We start from the raw sequence: 24,928 nt of genomic DNA on the forward strand, positions 1-24,928 counted from the left end.
CCAACACACAAAAGGACAAGTGCAACGTGTCTTAATGTATAAAGTTAAAGTTTTATTTTTATAGGCATACACTGTACATATCAGTAAACTCCATTTTGTTCATCTCTGTTGACAAAGACCTCATTTCAAAGTGGGAATTAATGTTTCATAAATGAAGAACGGAGCGGATAACAAATCTGGACGTATAAAAAAAAAAAAAAAGACAAGATGATAAATGATATTTTACATTCACATGTGGGGGACTTGAATATTTGGTCAAACTTTTTGTTTTTCCCATTGTTTAAACCTTGCAGAAGTTACTCCTCCGCACTGCTTCAGTCTTTTCTCTGCGTAGAAACATTTGGCACTTGTATACGATTTTCAAAGGAAGACATTTAATCTGTGATTCGTTCATTTGTCAATTACTTGCCTCACAAAGTGTGACGGATTCAAGATCACGTAAACATGAAATCGAAATGTTTGATGTGCGCGCATGTTGCTCAGAGTACCAATCAGGAATGGGTTGGTGTGTTAAAAAATGAAAAGAGGGGATGAGATCTCTTCACTATCGTCCACAGGTTACATTCAGTCAGTCGGTTTCTCGTCTGGTTGCCTATTTTATTTTTTTTGCAGAACAATGATATAAATGCACAATAACTTATTTTACCATAGAGATGTGGCGGAGAGGCCTGCCACTGACTGGGGTTCACAGAGGAACACACCCGGTCAGGTTCCTCTGAAGAGGGTAACACAACACTACGATACAGAGTGACTGTGTCTGACTGAAGCTAATGCTGTGGCTAACACGTTTAATGGTTGGATTATCCAAGAGACAGCACATGCATTTCACCGATCATCATCGGGTACGAAGTAAAAGCTTACGTTACGTGTCGAGAGGTCAAACAAAAGCCGGTCTATAAGTACGGTAACAAAACTGCTGAGAGAGATTAACACGCTGCATGATGGGTAATTGTCACCTCTTTGCTTTGACAAGATGTAACCGAAGAGAATGTGCAATGTGGATTAATAGTATTTCCACTGTAAATGGTTTTGTTTCATAAGCTTGGCGTATACAGTCTTGCGGGTTGGTGGGTGGGTGTGGGCAGATGAGGAGGAGGGCGAGGCGACAGCCGTCCTTGATGGCGGCAGTGCGGTGGTCTGCAGAGCAGCGGCACCTGCAAACCATCAGGGAGGGACTGTCTATTTTTGGAAGTGCAGCGGAGAGGAGTGAGACAGTGAATGTTTAGGAGAAAGGCGTCAGCTAGACGTGACACTGCGGAAAGGGTAAGAAGCGTTATTAGGTGCCCGAGGAGTTACGGGGGACAGGTTCAGGAGGTTGGCGCCAGGTGCAGCTATGTCATGTCCACCTCCCTCTCTATCCCCACGTACTTGAGGGCATCAGCTTGGCTGTACCTGTGGGAGGAAGAGGAAGCAAAGCGTCTTAAATATGCCACATCTGCAGAAAACACACCATCACAGTGTATGTCTGCCTGTCTTTTTTCTTTGTCCTTTGTCTTTTACTTTGAAGCTGATGGAGAGTCACAAAAAGGCCTGTGACTCTACCTGTAGTCGAAGAAAAGCTCCTCTCCTTGCAGGATAGCTCGTTTGGCAAAGATCCCGATGCGATGGTCTCCGTTTACCATTACCACTGCAACGGCGAAACAAAGAACACGTCAGAGTCTCTTAATTCACGTTACACTTCATAGCAGAACAACTGAGACAGTCTCACCTTTTGCGTAACAGTTGGGATTTACTGAATGATTTGCAAAGCGGATTTTGTTCCCCTTACGTGTGGCGTCCACAACAAAGTCTACTGAGAGATACCCACAGTAGAGTTTATGAAGGATTACTTTCACACACGGAATATAACATGAAAGGGAGATTGGGGAATACTTGCCATTGTTCAAGTTGAAAAGGAAGCTGGACATGTATTTGTCGTAGATCCTGCCACGTCGGTCCGCCTCGTCCTGAGAGATCAGCTGCACACACACACACACACACACACACACACACACACACACACGCACACACACAACAGTGTCATCTATCTGAAAGCTCGTAAGCAAAATGATGTATTTAATATCTGACCAATCAGCGTGGCCTTGCCTCTCCGCAGTACTCTGAGATGAATTCATTCTTCTGAACAGGCTCTTTGATGAAGGTGCCCCACCCGGCGATATCTGATGGCGCCAGCAGCAGGTGCTGAAGAGGAACAACCAATATGAGTGACCTTAAACCACGTTGATCTGCATCCATAATGACAGATTATATATTTTTTAGCTGCTGGGACCTTCAAGTGTCCCCTTTGTACCTTTTTCAGGCCTCTCTGGATGCTGCAATTCTTGCAGGAGATCACTTTGCTGTCCCACTGGTCCGCAGTTCCGCAGGTCATGCACAGATCTGGGTCGCACTCCCTCACAGCCAGGTAGCAGGGACACTGTTTGGTGTTACACTGAGTCTTACACCTGCAGCCTGGGAAGCGGTTCTGGCCTGGAAAACATTCAGAGCCAGCGCTGCTCAGAAAGGGGCTATGCAGAAATATGATACATGACTGGGCAGAGCACAATGTGATTATGATGGATCAGTTCCATCGCCAAATGCAGCTGCAGCAAAGAAGAACAATGGCCGAGAGACTCATTGGAGACCTCTGCTGGCAGATATGCTGAAATACAATTTTGCAGAGTGTAACACAACACCCTCTGGGCAGATGACCACAACGATCAGGCAAGAAAAAAACCAAAACGTCTTTTCAGGAGCCTCTGCTTGGTTAAAGCCGTCCACAGCGACAGCTCCAGGCAGCGCTTGTCTCCACTGCTGCGGCGCTTTAACCTCCCATGCTCCCATGTGTGAGCTGTGTGCGTCAGTATCACCGAGCATTGCTTAGCCGGAGCAGCCTGAGTCATGCTGATGTTGGAGATGATGTTGTATATCAGGCGCAGAGCCTGACACATCCCTTTGATTCCCCTCCAAGTCTTTTAAAGCACGCACATGTGCGACCAGGGGCTGCTTCCTGTTTGGCCGCAGCTCTCCCCTGCTACGGGAAAAGGCGAGGTAACGTTCGGGTAAGGAGGGGGAGGCGGGGGTGGGGGGGGGGGGGGGGGGGGGGGATGGAGAGAAGGTGACTGGACCGCAAGTGATGCACAAATGAGGCAAAACCAAACCAAGGCAAAAATGTTTACCTCTTCTTATCCTTGTTCTCTGGTGTAAGCTCCCTAGAGGGCAAAATACAAAATGCATTCCTCCACCGTGTGGTCATTTTGGAATACACAGTTCTGGGTCATTACTGCTGCAGCGAATGCCTCATTGTGAATGCGGCTCTGTGTTAAACAGACACCCACCTATCCCCGCCAGAGGACAGCTTCTCCTCTGACTGCTGCCAGAATACTGCAGAATCGTTTTACATTCTGCTGCCCTGCTCTACTGTGGCCTGGCAAAAAAAATGAGGTTTTTAAAGCTACTGGGAGCTTCCAGTGGAAAAATGTGGTGACAAACAATTTTCTTTTAGCCTCACCAGGCCGAACAGGCTACTTCTGTGTGCCTACTTCTTTGTGTTTGTGTAAAAGAAAGATGCGCACAATGAGTGAGAGACAGGTGAAACAGAGAAGGTGACACTCACACTCGTGCTCGCACTGACAGAACTTCTCGCAGAAATTCTGGGTCATCACACAAGGGCAGGAGCTGTCGCACGGATGGTCGGGGTGGTCACATGGTTGGTAGTTGTACACCTGATTGGAGGAGTTATCTGGAGCAACAGAGGACAAAACCCTCAGACTGGCACAGAAAGCCGGTTTGTATTTCAGAGGGCAGGGTAGTAAAAGTCACACCGGGATAATTCAGTGTGGGAGGAACGCACCTTTCTTCAGCTGAATCTTCGCCCATAACCTGCAACATCAGACAAACACAAGGGAGGGGAGTTATGTGAGAATCCTGTTCCACACCCGCTCACTTTTCATCTTCTGAAGACACCAAAATATTCATTTGACAAGGAAATTTAAATGTCATTTCTTTTTCATCCTGCCTGTGTTTCCTTTTCTTCTTTTGGGGCGAGATGCCTCCATCCTCTAAAGGAACCCGGTGGATCAGGACCTCCTTCACTGCGAACTCGTACACCTGAGGGCGGGGGTTAAATGTCATGAAGCAACATCACATGGAAATGTTAGGTTACTGCTGTGAAGAAATTCGGTTCCCTTTATTCTAATTATGTTGTGTAATTTACCGCTCGAGCTGAAAAGCACATTGTCTCGATTACGCCACAGAACATCCCCCCCCCCCTCCTCTGTTATCAAATCTCCACTGCAGAGGCCAAACATACACAAACATCTGCGTGGACACACACAAACACACACACACACACACACACACACACACACAACATCTCCTTGCTGCCAAAACCCGGATTTGGCCTCTTCCCGGAGACGCAGACAAACATAATGATGCAGCTGGTTTTAGCCTTTCCACTTGATTAAGAAGTGGGCGGGGCGTTCTGGATACAGAGGGAATGATGGACAGGCCAATACGCCAATGAAGCTGCTTTAACGTGTGTCTAAGATATATCAACAAAATTTGTTTTATCTGTTTCGTTATCAGCTGCACTGAGCTGAACAGTTTAAAAAAAAAGAGTTTTGAGATCTGTAAAACCTGTAAAAATGTAATATGAGTGTATGAGAGATGTCACATCTGGAAAGCATCCCTGTTTATGGTGCCACATGCCATTCTCTCTCTAGTCTGCCCAATTATCCACATCATAAAACCACACGCACAGGATGCATGTTATTACACTCACGCACTGACGCAAACGCAACGGAAATCAGCGACGCAAGTTTGTATTGTACTGCGTTTCAAAACCACCAACACATCACTTTCAGTATCAGTCATTATTCACTTTTTATTTTACAACAAGCAAAGCAACAGATTTCCCATAAAACCTCTTGCTTCTAGTTTCTATTGCTCACAATTCCCTTGTTTGAAGTGAGATTCTTTTTCTATTTCTGCTCGACTGGAGCTTTGAGAATTTTTTTAATCTATCTCCAGCCTTTTTTGTCATTCCGGCATCTGGCGTTTTCAAGGGGAATCCCCCACGTATTTTACACATCAAAGTGCGTTTTCAGGTCTTGGGGAGTATTATTGCTCTATGTGAAAAAAGTTGAATAAAGCTTTTTTTGCTCCTGAGGGAGCTGAAAAAGGTATTTTTTTCTCAACTGACGACACTTGAGTTTTTCTCTCCAGTTGCCAACATGTACTCGCTGTGGGAACTGTTTGGTTTCTCTATAAAATTGTAAGGTCTCGACCTTCCAATATAAAATGCTTTGAGATAATATATATTTTCTTGATGTTAACTAGATATTTGTGACTGCTCCTCATTACTGCCTCACTAGCACTTCAAGGCTATACTATAACACACCTGATCCACTTCCTTAAGTGTTGGCAGTTGAGTTGCATTGTGGGTAATGTAGGCACCGGGTTTTGACAAGGTTATAGAGGTGCAATGATAAATCTGTGGAGAAGACTTCCAAAGGAGTTTTGCACAAACTATGTGTTTCAGTGGCAATAACAAACGTGTGAAGGGAAAATCGCAACTTAAAACTTAAAAACTTAAAAAACAGGATTTGTTTGGATCTATGTCATACAGTAATTACAAAGATCACATTATTGTTTTTTAAATGGTGAATGTATATAGCAAAGTAATTGTTTCTCTTTGGGCCAGGGGAAACAAGCTGAGATGGGAAAACTGAAAAACGTGTAGACATTTCACCTCCTTGCAGTTCTTGGTACCGATGAGACGCGCGATGGAGCAGAAGTTGTTGAAATATGTGCCGTGCAGGACCCTGAACAGGGACTCCTCCGCCCCGCTCCACTGGACCACACAGCACGGCTGCTGCTCGCCGTCATCATCCCCTGGACGCAGCTTGGTGGGAGTCTGGCACCGTGAATTACTCTCTGTTTTGCACACACACACACATGTAGACATACACAAAAAACAAACGTCAGTATTACTAACTAACTACTCTCGGCAGACAGTTTGTTTCATATTTTTGGAACCTGCACACATGCAGCAGCACATGCAAACACTTTTCAATTCCTTGGTCTTGGCAGCTTTTCATCTACACAGTACACACACACAGTACACAGTACTCAAGGGACCATGGGCTTTGATTGAGCTTTTTTGGATATTCAGGACTGATGCTTGCACACCCACAGCTCGAGGCAGAGAGCCTAATGTTGCTTGGCAACAGGCAGAATGCAGCATTGCTGCGGCCACATGCTCCAGCACCGAGTATCTTTATTAATCTGCTCAACAATCTGTTTTTTTCCACATTATCTCAAAACGTGTGAGAGAGAGTCTGCTGAGTCATCGGCGAAGCGTGAGCGGCTTCCAAAACTAACAGGGACTCCAAGTGAGGCACTGACGGCACAGAAAGACAACCTGAGCGCTCCGGGAGGGAGGGAAGAATAAAGATAAAGATCCACAGGAGATCGCTCTTATTTCCCTCCCACTGCTCACCACATGCAGATGTCAATAAAAATTAAAGAGAAAGAGAAAAAAGGGCCACAGTAAGAGAGGCGGGGGGGGGGGGCAAAGTGTTTATGTTGGGTCTGAAGCATGCAAAACTAATGGTTGGTTTATTTTGCTTGGCAAGCGAAAGCTGATATTGAGAGGGGATGGAAGAGGGAGGCAGGACAGAGCAGGATATGACTTGAAAGCTATCATCCCCGGCCAATTTTCACTTTTCTGAAGAGCTGCAGTCAGCCTTCCAGAAAAGGGGGAATATGTGGGGAAGTCATATGATTCAGCCACTCACAGAGTCATACAGTGACTCAGAGTCTCAGTAACACCTGAAAACAACTGTGCCTATAGTGTGTGGAAATACAGACCACACAACCGTCAATGCATTATAATAAGCATGAGTGAATCATTCACTTTTAGCCGTGAAAATAGATGTCTCATAATGACAAATTCTTCAGTACAAGCAAATACTGTACTGTAACTTCAAACTAAAGCTGAATCTACGGCATAAGAACAGAACTGAAACCTGTTTTTCCATTGCCTGTGTAATTTTCATGTCTAGACAAAGCACCAGATGGTTTCAAAAGCAGCTCCCGACTGCGTTCCCTTGTGAGATCTGAGTCCTGTACCTGAGGAGGAGGTGGTCTCATGGTCACTCTCGCCCTCTTTGCCGTCCTCAGTGGACCCAGATGGTCCAGGACAGCTGGAAACGGTGGAACGCTGTTGCTTCCGACATCGGCGAGACTTCTGGGGCCGTATCATATTCTGATCCACAAACTCTTTAGCCCCTTTCTTCAGAGGAGGACGTGGGAGGGAGAGAAAAAAAAAAAAACATGACAAAGAGTAAACAATGAAACACATCGTTGTACAGAATGCATGAACAGGTTGCAGGATCGCGAGCTTGGCATACCTGTAGCAGAAAGCAATCCGCACCACATGGCTCAGTCTCCATGCGGATCTCCTTATTCTTCCTCTTGTAAACATTGGGTGTAGCATGAAAAGCTAAAAGAAAAGAAGACAACAATATTCTGACTCTATTGTGGCAACAGGTTGTTTTATAGATCGCAACTGCACACACTGAATCTCAAAGTGCAAGAGGAGCTAAAATCCCAGGGAATCAAACAAATGAATTTGCAGGAGAATTGATAATAAACACAACAGAAGCCATTACGGTGTAGGAAACAGTCGTATTTGAAGCAACGTCTGCAGAAGAGTGTGTGGAAGGAGTGTAAGGACTGCTCCCGCTGCACCGACTTAGCAAAAGGTCCGTCCAGGTTGGGGGTGCAAAGTGGGGGCAGCTTCACCAGGCTGGGGGGCTCGAGGAGGTCCTTGTACCTGCGGAGGCGACAGGGAACAGATTCAGCGGTGATACGTATACTCATTTGAAGTTGATGTTTCTTAACATAAAGCTCTTTCAGATGCTGATGCAAGTGCTCCTTTGAGTCAGGGAGCCTGAGAGCGAGCCACCATTATTACTTTCCTCCCTGACAGCTTGCGTCGCCATGGTGAACTCTAAGCAACGGGCCTGTTCGGCATTGTGAGCGCGGAGCCGAAGTTTCACTTCGCTTTTCTTACTTTTCTTTCAGCTCCTCTGTGGTGCCCTTGTACGGGAACATGGAGGCAATGGCCGTAAATATCTTATCGTTGGGGATCTTCTTGCTGCCGCACAAGTCCCTCACTATTAGGAGACAAGATAATAAGAGAGCAGAGTTTGACCACAATTCAGATTCACAAATACTTTTACACATTTTCGCAAAAGGAGCAGAGGTTTTCCCAGTTCTCAAGGCCGCTCAGCGATAACATGCTCTGAAGGCAGCTCTCGTGAGAACAGTGCAGTTGTCTTTTTGCCTGCATGTTTTATTCATGGACCCTTCAATCGTGCACGGGTTTGACCGCGTGCTCGGGTGTGCTTCAATTTCACTATCGCTAAGTGTTGGAAGTGTTTGTGTGTAGTCTAGTTTCTAATAAAGCCTGGAACGAGAGGTCATTCAATTGTGTAATTAGAGACGGGACATATCAGTGTCATGAACAAACAAGTTCCCTCAAAAACACACACACACACACACACACACACACACACACACACACACACACACACACACACACACACACACAAACACACAAACACACACACACACACACACACACACACACACACACACACACACACACACACACAGTGCCCATGCAGGGACACAGTGGTTGCTTTAGAGTAAACAATGCCAGCTCAAGTGCTGTTGGGACAGGACGACCTTGCGGCAGCTGTACAGTGTTGCAAGAGGAACAGTGTCGCCCTTGTTCGCGCTGCAGACCTCTTGTGTGAACTCACCCTCCGTCGTGCTCCTCCTCTTCCTCTTGGCGAACGCCACGGCCCCAGCTTTGGTCTCCTCCGAACCCTCCGCCGAGCTCCTCCTCATCGCCCTCTCCTCCTCCTTCTTCCCCACCGCCTCCACCACCGCCACGGCCACCGCCTCCTCCTCTTCCTCCTCCTCGTGGTCAGAGTACTGGCTCAAGGCCTCCACCAGCTCTTTAAAGATCTCGTCGCTGATGAAACCGCCCTCTGGGACACGACATGTGAGAAGGAATGACCACACCGTGAACCTTAGATATAACCCCAACAGGCTTCCAGAAACAAAGCTACATCATTAGCATATAATAAACCCAAATGAAGTACATCCGAGCTTGAGGGGACACACACCTCTGTCACCATGCACGCCATCGTAGTTGTCGATGAGTTCCTCCAGGAAGGCCTCGTCCTGTTCCAGCACCTCATCGCCCATGTAGGGGATGTTGTGAAGGAACGTCTCGTCCTCCACCTAGGACGCAAAAACTCCCATCAAGACAGGTACGTGACGTCCTGATGCTGCAAGCTAACCGTGCTACTTCTGAGGAGCTACATCTGAAAGTATCCAACGCACTCCGTCCGTGTTGCGTTGCAACGACAGTGTGTGAAGCTGCGTCTGCTCCTTGAGCTTATCGCCTTTTGCAGATGAGAACTATGTATTGTCAAAATAAAGCGTTTATGGAACAAAGGGAAAATCCACTTGTAGATCGGTGACGGTTGATTTTCAACATCTTCCAAATAGGAATCAGGTGAATGAGTGAAATATTGTGAAATAGATATTGTGAAATACTGTGACTGCATCGCCCACAACACAATGCGATTGACTTCATACCATGAAGTTGTGCTGCAGAGGCGACCAGGAGTACATGAAGGGGATTCCTGCCACTGTGGACAGGGGCCTCATGGCGATGGCTTGAGCTTTGAATCCTGGGAAGCCAAACTCCACCGTACACATCTGCAAAAGAAGAACGGTTAGTGACCAGACACTAGAACAATCCTCTGCAATCTTATAACTATGTAACAGGGATAATAAACCCAGTAAACCCAGTATAGCTGAACCTGGCAGCACGTGGGAAGCGAATGATGCCGTCATATATCATATATCATGAGCTTCCACAGAGTCACAGACCAGTGTAAGGGCGCCATACCATCAGTTTCTGACACACAGCTTGATTTTCCAATAACACCTGACAGGCAGGTGGGAATGAGAGCAGACCAGTAGAGCTGGTGAAGTGGACTCAACGCGATGGACATGACACTCATATAAAAATAATAATAGACATGACTAGAATGGAGCTCAGTAGTGTGCACTCCTCTGCTGAGGCCCAACAGTCTCCTTTATGAAACCGCATTTAAATTCACTAGATCCGGATATTTATTTGGATCTGCAGATCATTTTATAAAATATCTGTCTCTGACAGGTATTTGATTTTTCCATCAATATCCACAAATTATTTTATGAGAAATCAATGAAAACGTTGAAAACTGCCAAACATTAAACACTGTTAAAGAAAGTGAAAGGAAAAAAATCCTGCAGCTGCCAACATTTCTTGGGTCATGCCCCAACCCTCCACAAAATATAATGATTATTGGTTGGGTAGTTTTTGCATAATCCTAGAAACAAACGATATGAAGACATACAGTAACCTCCTTGGTGGAGGTAATAACTAGTTGACCCAGACCTGCTGGTGCAGGAAGATGATGACAGAACTGTACAGTGCAGGCAGGAGGATGGTATTTAAAAGATTGTGATGCAACAGAGATTTATTTCACCCACTTCAGCACACACACACACACACGCACACACCTTTTTTCCGGCCATAGCTCCACCAGAAGTGGACAGAGGTGTGGGCTGAATCCTGAGCTTGGACCACTCTGTGTTCAGGAGATTTGTCTGCTCCTCGATCTTCTGTCTGTTGGACATGAACAGGCTCTAGAAACAAACAGAACAAAGTCAATGTCACACGTGCACCGGGCACATAAACAAACACTGCGAGTGCTGCACATAAAAAATACACACACCTCCTGCCAGTACCATGCAAACAGTAACAAACCGAACCGTTCATTTCAGTTACATGGAGATGTATCTACAACTGTGCTCACCCACCTTGACCTCCTCTGCTTTTTTAAGGCGTTTTAATTGGCGTAGGCGCATATACTCGGACTTGACCCTCCGCCTCCACTCCAGCAAGCTGCGAGAGTTGGCGATGGAGGAAGGCTGAGGTCTCGGGGTTGGTGGGGCGGCACCTGTGGCAGGGGCTGGTTCTGCGGCAGCTGCATCCTCCATGATGCTTAAAAAAAAAGAAAAAGACAAGAGATGCTGTGTGGTTAAGAAATCCAACATCACCGGGTACAGGCTGCACTGGCATTAGATGCTGAGGTCAACGAGAGATTTTTTTTTTATCGCAAAAAGTTGCATGGGAACAATATCAGGGAAATTATTAGTCATTTTCAATAATATTTGGTCCTCTGACAAAACTTTATAAAGTAATAATTTAAGTGTTGTCACCAGCAATTGTCCATTCTCTTTAACAGCCTACAGATAGCTGTTTTAATATTATTATTATCATAATAATAATGATAATAATAATAACATTATTTCTATAGCACTTATCTGAACAAGGTTACAAAGTACTTTACCAAACACAGGGGGGTAAAAGAGAACAAAACAAGACACATAACATAATAAACACAACATTATAAACGTAGCATAAATACATAATATACAAATATTAAAAACAAATATCTGATAAAAAACTGTTACATTTAAGTAGTTGGTATTGGTATTAGAAAGATGGCGACAAGCTGTAATTAAATGACTATATATAGTAAGTAGGATGCTCTCTTCTTTTCTGCTTCTCACTGATGCAAAACTTCCCCTTTCTCTCAAACTGGAAGTCTGTTCCAGAGAGCGCCCCCCACTGTTGGCAAAACAAAACTGACATCTCGTGTTTTTTTTTAAAAGCTTCCACACACAGGTGCTTTAAACTGTGCAGAGTCTCCATCTTCCTCTTTAGCGTTGGTTTCTAATGTCACGGTGATAATTAGCAAACGGACACATAACGCGCACATGAATAAATAAAGTGCGAGTGCGTGTGAAAGCACCGGGGGGGGGCATCCACATTGCTCGCGAGTGGGCGTGCCTCTCCACAAAACCAACACGAAGCGGAGCAGAAAAAGTGCGTAGTAACAGTTTTCACGCGTTTCACGCTCTCCTCGGAGAACACGAACTTCTCTGCGGGAGCTGAGGCGCGATCGGAAATAAGTGTGCGGGTAAATAAGAACCGAGCAGGGGGAAGCTGCTACCGTGCGCGTTTCTCCTCTCTCTCCCACCTCCTGGACTGACGATCCGTGCACACGTTTTCAGCCTCAGCCCAGGAAAGTGCGCCGCGTCCCGAAGCAGCAGCAGCAGCAGCGAGCAGCAGCAGCAGATCCGTGCACCAACACTGTGTCCATCCCAATGTGCGACACTTTAAACGGCGCGATCACAGCACATTACCGCAGCGTCTCCCTCTGTGTCCACCCAGTGTCGCAGTTATTAAATACCTCCAAATCCACGTCGTGCGTCCTGCTTGCGCCTGCAGCGAGTCTCCCCCCCCCCACCACCACCACCACCACTCCTCCTCCTCCTCCTCCTCCTCCTCTTGCTCGCTCTCTCTCTCTGTGTGTAGCCGAGGGATCCGGGGCGATTAAACGCGGTTATTCACCGTGGATCTGACGCAGGAACCGTCGGGATCTCTCGGAGAAAGGCAGCCCGTTCATCCAGGGGCATGGTGCCGCTGGAGCGTGTTGTTGTTGTAGCCTGCGAATAGCTGCGCACTTGGCTCGCTGGAGCACAACCCGAGCAGCGGGGTGACGTCTTTATTGTGATCACAGCCTTTTCCTCAGCCCGCGAGGATTTATTACTATTCTGCGTCCTGGGAATAAAAAAAAAAAAAAAAAAAGTAGCGTAGCGTGGCGGAGCGGCCGCGGCATTCACACACACACACACGCACACACACACACACACGCGCGCGAGAACAGGATCTGATGCAACCGTGAGTCCGCGTAGTAAAGAGCTAGATCGCCATTTAAACACTGCGTTAGCTCTCTGGGTGCTTTTTTGTTTTTTTTGGTCGGCATGTGATCCCCTCTTGGATGAGTCACCTCAGGATACTCACGGGGTGAGGCAGAGTGAGACACGCGCTATAAATACATAAAACCGTGCTACATTCATTTCATGATGATTCTTTTTAATTGAAGGACTGAAAAAACCCTGATTATAAATATAATAGGCGCATTCACTTGAAAGTACATCCTGTACTAACGTTATCCAACATGATCGTGTTAAACTGATTATTATAGGTTAAAAACTGCCCAATAGTTTTCTAACATTCCTGCAGACCTCTGTGCTCTGTCGGACGGTAAACAGCTCAGTTGTAGTTCCGCTCTCTGCCTCCTGGGGGCGCTCGACACGTTTTACCCAGGATGAGGCTCCTCAGGCCACTGATGCTGTCACCAATGACTGCTTCACGTGCAATACGAATTTACAGAACTCGAGGTGGACACATGGCATCCAACTACGTCTTGCAGCAAAAAGGAGAATTATATAAATGCAGAATTGATATTGAAATATACGATTTAAAAGCGTTTGTGCAGATGATGATAAAGTACACTTAGAGTTCAATGGAGCACGTTTTAGTTCTATAACCTGCTTTGACCTGTAACATATGACCTATAATAAAGCTGATTGTACACATAATTAAATTAAAAAAGAAATACTTATTATCTTTAACAAGTCAGACTGTTTACATGTTGTCGTGGCTGCTCACAGTTTGTGCCACTGCACAACAGAAGTTGATACTCATCACATTCTGGCTCATTAAAAAGAGCAAATACAGTGTTTTTGGAGCAGTGTCCTATTATCAATGCATTTAACCTGAGACTGAAATTAAAGCAATTACCTAGTTAAGAAAGACACATTTCACAGAAAATTATTTCCACAGCTGAACTTTAATTCCATCAATTCGTATAATATTTGTAACACAAAAGCCTACGATGTAACTATATTTGTATTTATTAATGTGCATTCATTAAGGATATAAATGATTTAGAATGCAAATTTACATCAGTGTTTGAATTCGTTTTCATTGAATACCTGTTTGTACATCAACCTAGATTCAGGTTGCCAAATACAATAATAAACACTAATATTTGCTCACATTACAACATGTATAAGCCACTTATAACATGCTTATATACTGCTCATTACTGCCAAATAGGGGGGCTAAAATGAAAGCGTTGCATAATATAAATAAAGGTTTATTAATGCATAAGTAGACATGGGTGCTTTGATAGACAAACCTATATTCACTCTTCACTCTTACATCTTTTCCTGTTCTATAGAAATTCATTGGGGTATTACCATATGACATATTAGCCTGTTGCAGTTTTACGATCTTAAAAAAACTAATACATTTTAAGGATATTTTGAAACCTTTTTTTGTGCACATAGGGAGTGTGTAGTTACTCAAGATCCCATGAATAAAAAGAAAAAAACGTAGCTTTTGATGCTTCTGTGAAGTTAGTTCAAAGATGGAGGCTTTGCTGTAAAATAGAATCATGTGTCACTTCCTCTCATGAGTTATAAATATGTGAATGCGTGTTATTCTGTCAACATTTTCAATGATCTAATACATTGTCTAGTTCTTTTTTTTTTTTTCAAAATAAACCTCTGAAGGATTGAAGGAAACCAAAGAAATGCTGCTTCTCTGACTCACAAGATGGCACTGTTCAGTTACTTTTTTATGATATGACACAATACATGCTCACATACATGTCTAACTTGGATAAAGAAACCTCTCTGGGAATGTTTTTCGTTTCTTACAAAGAAACTATACAGCTATACAAACGTGACCTGAGTGCCCCTCTCTCTGATCACTGTGTTGGTGTTGCTCTCTGACTCTGTTGTTTATGCTTCGTATTTCCCCTGGTTATTAATTATGCATTCAGCAACCTAAAGTATCTGAGTTGATATTGCGTGTTTGCCGTGTTTATTATGAAGTCGTCCAACACTGATACTGAACTGTCAAACAAAAGCAACCAGGAAGATAAGCGTGTGGGGAGCGAGGCGATAATCGGCAGGAAGTTTTTAATTCTGTGTAATGTAAACTGTGTGCTCCAGGTTTTGATTATCTATTGTCTTTGCAGTTGCTGATCAGTTAAGGGCTTGTGCAATAATAACAGTTTGTCAGACACTCTGTGTTTGTTTGACTTATTAACCTGGATCACAGCAGTAGCTACAACATTATTCTGTTCATAACAATGCATTAGCATTTGAGCATCCTCCCAAGGGCGGGGTGTCAGAGGAAAATGTCCACCCCGTGAATATGAGCTGTGTCCCAATTCAGGGGCTGCATCTTTCTGATGAGCTTCATAGACCACGAAGGCCGAACCGAGTTGAGACAGTCTCAACAGAAGCCCTCCATGATCGTCCCGCCCTTATTGCTGTTGCATGGTGACAGAGCGAGACTCAAGCATTGGCGCTTTGTCGCTTTCCGGCTTCATTACCAATGGTTCGTCACTGAAGTGCGATGAATCCTGGGATAGGTTGGCCAGAGAAGGATCCATCCATTTGAGCCTTCGTTTCTCGGCGATGGAAGGACGTATTTGTCGGCCGCATTTGAAAAAGCCTTCGGAATGGGACAGCCAAGTCGAGCTGCTGTGACACAATCGGTCTTCAAATACAGCCTACGTAGGATTACGCCCCTGAATTGAGACACAGCTATAGTCTCCTAATGCTCTTAAAAAAAATCAATTCAGGTAAATGTTTCAGTTCCTATTTGTGGGACTTTCAAACATTGTATCAGTCAGATAAAAAAAAAGAGCAGCCTCCTTTATCAGAAATAAGGTTTACTGTGGCCCCCAAGTCACCTGGCGTCGTCCCAAGCCCTGGCAGCTGAGAACTCTCGCCATTCAGTGGCGCCGACAAGCGCATCAACACTAGTGGAGATCCCTGCTGTGTCTCATTACCACAGAAGCTCAGTGTTCTGTCAGACGCAGATGTGGTCTGAAGAGAGAGAGAGAAGGGGGGGGGGATGCTCGTCATCATCACCGATGGTGTAACAGCATAAAACAACATATTCCTGACTCACCAACGCCAGTCATGCACCATAAATGTTATGCTCTTCAACAACAACAAAAAAACAGAAGTCAAGATCTGGAACACGTACTTTCCAATGAAATTAAATGGGAACCAATACACATCAGAGTTGCAGGTCTTGGAGAATACTACTGCGTGTGTGAGGAAATCAGAGTGTCATCATTAGAGCCCAAGATCAAGAAGTAAAATACTAACACTGTGGCGCACACCTTTAAAACGCCATTCAACGTTATATAACATTGATTTTTGCTGTTTATATGAATTACTCATTTCTGGGACAATAGTAGTATCAGATGGGTTTTGGGGATTTTTGATTAACAATCATACATCTCACCCTGTGAGTTGGCCACTGGTGCTAACACACACCCACACACACACACACACACACACACACACACATGCAGAGAGAGAGAGAGAGAGAGAGAGAGAGAGAGAGAGAGAGAGAGAGAGAGAGAGAGAGAGAGAGAGAGAGAGAGAGAGAGATGAGGGGGGTCTCCCAAACTTCTCACTTTGTGATTGGAAGCAGAGGGAGGGATGAGTGAAGGAAATAGATAAAGAGAGAGAGAGAGAGAGAGAGAGAGAGATGGTGGTGCACCAATGGACCACAGTAGTTTTGAGCTTATCTGAGTCTCCCTGCTCTGTTGTGTAAATCCACCCTTCCTGGGAAATGGGAGCTTCCTGTTGCTTTATAGAGCCTTCCTGCGAAAAGGTTGAGATATGTAATCCCTACGCACCAGTGAGGACGCTCAGACCACTGTCAGGCACAATGACAGCCACCAGCCTCTCACCCATGTTCTCTGGCTGGTTTGTGGCTCTTCTCTTCTGGGGTAAGTCGAGGATCCAGCATGATATACGCTACAGTATAACTTCTTTTCTTGCCCTCTGTCTCACCTCTCAGGAGGAATGCTTTGGGGGCTTTCAGTGGTATTGTGTGGCTTTTAAGAAAGGAGCTTAGCTTGTCTCATGATTAAGGTTTATACCTTTATACTTAACTGTCACGTAGTGAGTGTGATCATGCCGTGACAACATGTAGTAGATGTTGAAAATGTTATCATCAGTGTAGGGCAGGCTATAACAATTTTCAACAATTTTCATCATTGCTTGTATCTATTAAATAAGATAATACATGTATTATTCACGTAAGAAGGACATGGATTGTATATTTCAATAATCTTTGTGTTGGATATATTTAGATTTCCGTAAAGCAGAAGCACAGAAAGGGAGGATACAGTGACCTGTTTGCTTCACAGTTTATTCCACAGGCTATTTCCTTTACTTTTAACTACATGATATGTTGTGTGCAATGGGTTATTTTAACATTAGAGTACCAAACCAGAAGTAGCACACATCATTTTGTTTTATTTTGTACAATACAATGACAATGAAGAGTTTCTATTCTATTCTATTCTATTCTATTCTATTCTATACCTTCTTACTTTCACAGTTTGTATGTACTGGATTATAATTACATATATTGGATAATAACTGTATATACCTCTATGTACCTATATGTTTTTCCAAATACTTCATTATATTTGTATGTACTGTTTACTGGATTGCAGCATTTCATACTTTCCATCCTTATTTCAATGTTCTGTTTTCCCATTGTTTTATATCTGTTACAGCAGGATGCACGACAGTGGATGGTCTGGTAGCTGAACACTTAGCTGTACAACCTGCCACAACCATAGGTATGTTGAAGAAATATATAAATACATTTATATATATATATATGTTGATCACATGCATTAAAATGAATGCGTTGACTAACCCAATGCCATTTCTCGACAGGGTATCACTCAGTAGTGACTGCCAGTAAGTTTACAACCTTTTTCTATTTAACGTTATTGTCAACAGTCGACAACATGTCTGTGTGTCTGTATATATATATATTCAATGTATATTTCAAATAGGGATTATGTGTTTGAGTCCAGTGGGGGGTGGTTTTGGGTCATTTCCTTACATCCATTTTCTTGGCCTGGAACAGACACACAGAGAAAGCAGAGCTCGGAGATACTGTTTTCTGCCAAGATCTCCTTGTGTGTATTATCTTGAGAATCCAAGAAAAACTCCTGGGGAGGTCTCTACCAGTGTGGGGGTCAGCAACAGCAGATAAAAGGTCCATAATGGTTTGGGGTTAAAGGTTAACTGAAACCTCATTATGAGCAGCCCCCACCTGGCTCCACTTCCTGAATTTGTTCGTCATTCACCCCATGCAACGTCTGTGATCAACGCATGAACTCAGAGTTGTGAAACAACTGGAACTTTGGAGCAGCGCCCCTTTCGCTGTTCCTCATCCTGTGCCTTCCCTTTTTTTTTTTTCTCCTTTCCCCTGACTGTCCCCCCTCCTTCCCCTGCCAACTCCCCCCAAACTCTGAGCTCCTCCTCTGCTGAAAAGACACATTTCCTGATGTCATTACTAAATCAAAATGCTGCTCGGCAAACAGATGTTGTGAGAGGCCCAACATGTGGATCCAGTGAAATAAATGAACGAGCTGGTCATGAGAAAACACGAGCCGTGCATTTCATTTATCATTCAATCAATGAAGCCACCTCTCTCTCTCTCTCTCTCTCTCTCTCTCTCTCTCTCACTGCTCTTTTAAAGTTGTGAGTGGTGACAGTGAGAAACTACCTCGTAGATGAGACACACTGGTGAGCTGCTCGTGACAGAAAAGAACAAACACTTGCCACAGCTATGGTGGAAATATCTGCTTTTAAACAGCCCGTCAGCTGTGTCTAACAACTTGTTCCAGGTTTGGTCAAATTAACCTAGATATGAAATCCAGGCTGTCTGCACAGCACACCCTGCAGCGTCATGATTACTTCCACCCCAAAACGCTAAAGCCCTAAATGTTTACTTATGTTTCCTATTTGGCAGAGGCAGCCCAAAAGGCAAATAAATCACATGCTGTGAGCTGGCCAGGCCGTCGACTGTGAGAAACTGAGACTAAAAAGCAGAACAAGAGTTAAAGAGTAAGGGTTTTCAGATGTGAGTCCAGCCCAGCTTGGGTGTGCTCCCTTTTATTTGGGAGAATGGAGAAGACAATCTTTGTTGCCTCCACCCCTTTAAAAAGGAAGAAAGTCCTAAAGAAACGCGTGTTGGAGAGGGGAAGCACTGCTGCCAAGGCGCAGGGCCGTCAGACAGATCTTCGAAGAACATCTGGTAACCGCGGGTAACACTGTTTGGACATCTGGTAACCGAAGGTTACACTGCGTCTCTTCCATCCTGCCGGGTTTCCTGTTATGCCTCGCTGTACACAGACTAAGACGTGTAGGTTTATTATACATGGTCATCAGCTGGGGGAATCGCACCTTTATTCGTTTTCTTCTGACATGAATGGAGCACTTGGTTTCATTGGGGTATTCCTCTCCTTTCTCTCCGGTGAGTGTGTGGTCTCCCTCTCTACAGCTGCAAAATGCCTGCTTCAGCACAGTCTCAGTGAAAGAGACTCATAGCTCATGATAAGGAATTCTTTTTGTATGGAAACTTAATGAACTGAATTAGAATGTTTTCACATGATAGCCTGTATAGTTTACTCTAAATGTTTTTAATCTAAAAATCGGACTTTTCTCCCTCTCAGACACCACTTATGGAGTGGCTACCGTGCCATTTGGTAGGTGACATGACCTTTTAACCACAGATAGCCACGCAAACTTGTATGTCATCCTGTGAACATCCAAATTTCAGAATTCAATGCAGATCTTCTTTGTGTGCAACGCATCTTTACTGTCATTTTCTAATCTGTTTATGTTGCTTTCTCTTTCTTTTTGTAAACTATTTCATTGCAGCTTGTGGGAATGATACTCACCGTTGCCCGGATATATGCAACTTCTGTAGTGATATGTACGGTGCTCCAACAATGGATTGCCTGTCAACCCTGATTGGCCATTTATGTCTCAACACTTTTGAGAGTTCAATGGCGTCACTAAACAGCACTGACTGGTGCATTTGGGGTAACGTGAGCGGGTAAGCAGTGAGTTCAGTGTCTGCAGTTTTTGACATTTGAAATATATACATTTTTACTAAATTTCTGAATCCCCTTCCATATTCTCCCTGTCTCCACGCTGCAGTTTGTACAGTAACCTAAGCCATTGCACAGAGGAGATGTCTGACTGTCTCTTGATCCCGTGGCCCAACCCGCTGGTGGAAGAGACCTTTGTGGACATTCACACCAGGTTCTTCCAGGATTGTCCAGCAGAGGAGTTGACCGACCCGCCGCCAGTCGTCGTCTTAGCCCTGGTGGTAACTCCCATCTGCCTGATCCCGGTCATGGTCATCCTTGTGGTGTTCAAAACTAAGAATGGCGATGGCAGCTACTGAGGATCTCAAGTCTTGGTTCACAGTCACCAGGGAAATCACGATTTTGGACCTATGCTCTGTCTATTCTCCCAACTCGAGGACTGCTTGTTTACACGCAGGCTGCTGCCGCTCTTTAATCGCACCGGTGAGCTTTCAGAGGAGTGACTGTCTCGGACAAGTTTACCTGCACTTCACTTCTCTGAGGAATTCTGAAACATCAGCAGCAGAGAAAACCGATCAATAGACACTTCTGACCCAGAGTTAATAATGTCATATTCTGTGGCTGATCAGCGACAAACTCCCTGGTGTTAACAGACGCTAACTGTGACAAAATCCTTTGTTATTATTAATTCATGTACTGTATCTCATTAACACTTTTAAAGAAGAGAGACTGTGACAAAAGATTTGCTTTCAACCACCGACTGGAAATCGGAACACTGATGGTTTTGGTTACATCCAAACTGGATGCACATGTTCGGAAAACGGCTCTATTTGAAATAGAGAACACAATTTTCAGGTTTATGATGACAAAAGCTCTAGAGCTTGCAAAAATATATATTTGCTGACAGTCCTCGTTAAGTCTGACACCATCTGTCTCGGTAAAAGACAAGATTCTGAAATGATTACTTATTGCTGAACTCGTGAGCTCTTCAAACTTAACTCTGCTTTGAGCCACTAATTAGACGACGTACTATTCAAACCAAGGCTGATCTGAGTACAGGTATGCGTTCGTACTTTGATATATGCAAATGGTCATCTACGTGTACACAGGGGGAACAGGAAACGGAGTATAGTGTGATGTATGGATGTGGTTACGTGAGTCAGAGCATATGGTTGGGGGGGTCAGAGGTTACAGATGGGACACAATGAATGGGTACGCCCAGAGAGGGAGATCCTTTTCCTGGTATTGTCTATTTCTTGAATAGTATTGAATCCTTAAGCACTTTCACTGTGACAATCCTCACGATCTTATATTGATGAGCTGAACGAAGTGTATCTAACGTCTCAGTCCAGTTCAGACAAAGGGACATATTTAGTTTGTCTGTGCAGCATAGTGATAAACACTGATCGATGACAAGAAGATAAGCTTGCTATCTTTTGCTTGAATCTTGATACCCTCGGGTATGTGTTGTTATGACGATAAAGCCATTGTAAGCGCTTTCAGATTTGGAACCAAATGTGTATTTATATACTGTGTTATTTTTCTGCTATTGTCAGGACTTACTGTGCTGTCTGTGAGAACACACCCTGCCTGCTCTCACACCATGTACTGTATGTACTTTTTATATTTTATACAATTAAAACTACAGTTGGAATGTTGGCTCTACTTTGACTCCCTTCTTTGGTTAGCTGTTTATTTGTTCCATGTTCACAGAGATGTGACATCTTTCTAGCAAAAGGGCCCTTTAAACTTTGTCAGTATTTGATTAAACACCATCATTTCCCCTCAGCGCAGTGCAGATGGCATTGCTTTGTGCTCCAGGTAGAGTTTCACTGTATCTCCAGTAAGCTGTATGGGCTGGATTGACGTGCAAGTGCATAGCATAGCGCATTGCATAGTCTCCACAGACATGCAATGAGGGAAGCGGTGACAGCAGTCATGTATCACACCCTCATCTGGCACACACAACTCTGCAGGGTGGGCCTATGTTTGTGTGTACAATGTGTGTGCGTGTGCGTGTGTGTGTGTGCGTGTCTGGCAGGGCTGGGTGGGAAAGTGTGTTTGGTGACCTTCCTCCCCTCTGGATGTCGGGCCATCCTCATCCCCACCCCCGTCTGATCTCATCCTGCTCTGTGTTGCTCCTCACTACTGCAACACGCCAGAAACATTTCAGACAGTTAAATGCAATGTGTGATTGTGAAAGCCATATTAATCATATTTTATCAGTCACATTTCATCAGTTGTTGCACTAAACCATATGTGCGCATGATCAGTATAGGAGACAAATGCTCAGGGTCCACATTCAAATGGAGTTGCCACAAACTAAACCAGGCCAGTAAACTCTGCCCTCCAGTGGTTGCAAGTGGTAAGGTATCAAACTACTTAATGATTCAGCAATATTGCTTGCCAGCATTGACCAAAGTGCAGGGGTGGATACTCAGGATAACATGTAATGAGTATTATGCAGACAGATTTACAAATAATAAGTGACTATAACGAACCATTTTGTCTGTGCAAGTAGATTATAGTTGCATTATCAATGATTACATGACTACACATCTATAAATTATGGCAACTTTAAGATTAGGCCTTTAATTCCTGGTAGTATCTTTATCACTTAGACTTCCAAATCGTGCAACACAAAAAAATATCTATGTTGTGCAAACCATGAGCAGTCACTGCCCTTCACAAAGATCTCCACCTTAAATCTGAATCTCGCTGAAGCTGCAGAAAAAACAAACGTGGGAAAAAGCTAAATGTAAATTGCTACTTGTTAACTGTTTTCTCAATTAGTCTTACTTTTTTCACTTCCAGTGACACCATCATAAAACCAATGTGACCTGCAGATCTTGTTTTTACAAACATTTTATTTTTTATGTGCACATGCTTAGTCTATAGAAAAACTATTCTGTGCATTCAGCATTATTGGGCATGGAGGAACATAAAGCTGGACAACAAAGGAAATGGAGGAAAGTAAAGGGGTGGCCGTGGCTCCGGAGGTCGGAGCAGGATTCTCCATTGTGGCTTCAATTAAGCTGACTTTGCAAAAAAATTTTTTATGGCACAGCTGTAGACATATGAATATATATTTATAAAACTGAGGACAAAGACTGCTGCACAGACACTGCACTGATCTCACTCGCATGCCTCAGCTGTGTCTCCAGCTGCAGGGTGGTGGGTGGGTGGGTGGGTTTTCGACTCTGTAACCTCTGGGTCTTCGAACCGTGGGAGCTGATTTCTGTCTCGTCCCAGAGGTCTGGCAGAGGTGGTGGAAGGGCGGCAGGTAAGGGCGTTTGTACATCAACTGTTGGTCTACTTGGCAGCAGTTGCTGACGGAGACTTTTGGCATTGTCGGTGTCGGATAGTGTCAGCTTCACTGCTTCAGGTGAAGGAGTATTGGGCAGCACCACATCCACCTCCACAGCTGCAAGAGAGAAAGTCAACTTCCTGGAGCAGCCCATGCCAAGTTATTGTTGGGTTTTCAGCATCTCATTTGATTTATGGATGTTTCAATTTGCATGATGTTTCAATAGTTTACTGGAGCATGTGCATACTAAAGTTTGTCAAACTTGATAAAGAATTAAAAGATCGCGCCCACTGAAGCGAGTCATTCAGTGTGACATGAGTAATTACTTTGTAGTGCGAGATCTCAGCAGCTGGCCCTACTGCGTCAGAGCTGACCCTTCAGCTGGATGACACCATGATGGCAGCAGACGACTTTACATACAAGTAGGCTCGACATCAACACTGCTACTCAGTCACTCGGAGTAAATTCAAATGAACAACCGTGTTCTAATGCATATGGACATATGAGTGGCAAGACGGAGATACACTCACCAGTTGTCCAGCGGCGATGGGAAAGGAGCAAAGCCAGCAACAACCTGTGAAGGTCAATCAACGGTTTGATGAAGATAATGGTGAATTTATTTCTGGAACAAATCTCCAGCTGCAACTTCAAGGGTAAAGCTTTTCCACCTCAGAAATAACAAGAGAGAGTTGGGGTTAACAGAATCAGAAAATGGACATGAATAACGAGCAGTGTCACCACATCCAAGTTTGCTGGGCAGGCAGCTCTGAGTTATTATGTAAAAGATGCTATTGGCGACAACAGAGAACAAAAAAACTGCAAAAAGAACAGCATCTGTTTATGAAATCGTTGCAAAGCTAGATTAGAAGAAAATTGAGGGTCTACTTGCTTGTTATTCCAGATCAGGAATCTGTGTCAAGTGACACATAAAAGAAGGAGCAGATGTTGGTCGCCTGGTTTATCTCAGACAGAGAGGACAGAGCAGAAACGAGTAAATAAACAGTGGATGAGCAGATGTCCTGTGGTGGCTCGAGGAGGTCCATTTCATCACTGAAGACATGAAGGGCCACATGTAGACACACGAAAACTCTCTTGTGCAATGTTGGGTTTAAGTTAGAAATCAACAAATCCTCATGATTCATTTATTAAACCTGGAGTAACAAAATGTTCTGCCACTTGGGGGCAGCAGAAACAAGCAGTAAGTACAACACCGACATGTTATCACCTTTAATACGGGGAACTTGTTAATAAACAGCTGCTTAGCTACACACCTGGAAGACACTGAGCAATAATAGTTTCTATTTAGATTTTTGGTCTCTACTGACTAGAATATTTAGTTTCACTAATTGCTCCACTATGTTAAATATAGTCACTCAGTCTGTCTGCAGGTTGTTGCTTTTCCCTCTGACTTGCTTTTCTTTTCTTTTACTGAAAACAGACAAAACTGATGTAGTGAGAGTGAACATTAAAGTCCCAGGAAACCAAAAGAACGAGCGGAAAGTTGTGATAAAGCTCCACAGAGTGAGAGGAACTGCATCACTTTAAATGACATCTCACTCACACTTGTATATGTGATCCATTATTAACATAAACACATTAATTAAAGCAGTTTCATGTTGAAATGTGCAGCTCATAGCTTTTTTAAATAGTTTGTTTTCATGAAATAAAACAGTGTGATTCACACACTGTA

General features: G+C 44.1%; 2 protein-coding genes across 14 annotated transcripts; one reads left to right on the forward strand and one right to left on the reverse strand.

Annotated features, from left to right (window-relative positions):
* Positions 1-31: 31 nt before the first annotated feature.
* ezh1 (enhancer of zeste 1 polycomb repressive complex 2 subunit) lies at positions 32-12,882 on the reverse strand. Of its 9 annotated transcripts, none has more exons than XM_034592113.1 (20): positions 12,375-12,882; positions 10,936-11,119; positions 10,636-10,761; positions 9,661-9,783; positions 9,183-9,300; positions 8,814-9,044; positions 8,060-8,162; positions 7,656-7,819; positions 7,395-7,486; positions 7,114-7,276; positions 5,732-5,916; positions 3,998-4,089; positions 3,833-3,861; positions 3,596-3,721; positions 2,291-2,469; positions 2,086-2,181; positions 1,877-1,958; positions 1,709-1,792; positions 1,501-1,627; positions 32-1,392 (listed from the first exon to the last, which is right to left on the reverse strand). In XM_034592113.1, exons 2-19 carry the CDS (start codon positions 11,113-11,115, stop codon positions 1,539-1,541), a joined length of 2,262 nt encoding a protein of 753 aa, XP_034448004.1. In that variant the 5' UTR covers positions 11,116-11,119; positions 12,375-12,882; the 3' UTR covers positions 32-1,392; positions 1,501-1,538. The 9 variants fall into 9 exon arrangements, with proteins under 9 accessions (XP_034448004.1, XP_034448006.1, XP_034448005.1 ...); XM_034592115.1 differs by having other exon boundaries at positions 1,709-1,789; positions 12,162-12,881; XM_034592114.1 differs by having other exon boundaries at positions 1,709-1,789; positions 12,375-12,880.
* Positions 12,883-16,471: 3,589 nt separating this feature from the next.
* ramp2 (receptor (G protein-coupled) activity modifying protein 2) lies at positions 16,472-21,590 on the forward strand. 5 transcript variants are annotated; one of them, XM_034592119.1, is made up of 7 exons: positions 16,476-16,796; positions 17,595-17,660; positions 17,761-17,784; positions 17,957-19,351; positions 19,551-19,583; positions 19,759-19,936; positions 20,041-21,590. In XM_034592119.1, exons 4-7 carry the CDS (start codon positions 19,213-19,215, stop codon positions 20,288-20,290), a joined length of 600 nt encoding a protein of 199 aa, XP_034448010.1. In that variant the 5' UTR covers positions 16,476-16,796; positions 17,595-17,660; positions 17,761-17,784; positions 17,957-19,212; the 3' UTR covers positions 20,291-21,590. The 5 variants fall into 5 exon arrangements, with proteins under 5 accessions (XP_034448009.1, XP_034448008.1, XP_034448010.1 ...); XM_034592121.1 differs by having other exon boundaries at positions 17,598-17,660; XM_034592118.1 differs by lacking the exon at positions 17,957-19,351 and having other exon boundaries at positions 16,472-16,796; positions 17,598-17,660.
* Positions 21,591-24,928: the final 3,338 nt, after the last annotated feature.

This window comes from Hippoglossus hippoglossus, chromosome 8, assembly GCF_009819705.1.
Source record: "Hippoglossus hippoglossus isolate fHipHip1 chromosome 8, fHipHip1.pri, whole genome shotgun sequence".
Lineage (NCBI taxonomy): Eukaryota > Metazoa > Chordata > Actinopteri > Pleuronectiformes > Pleuronectidae > Hippoglossus > Hippoglossus hippoglossus.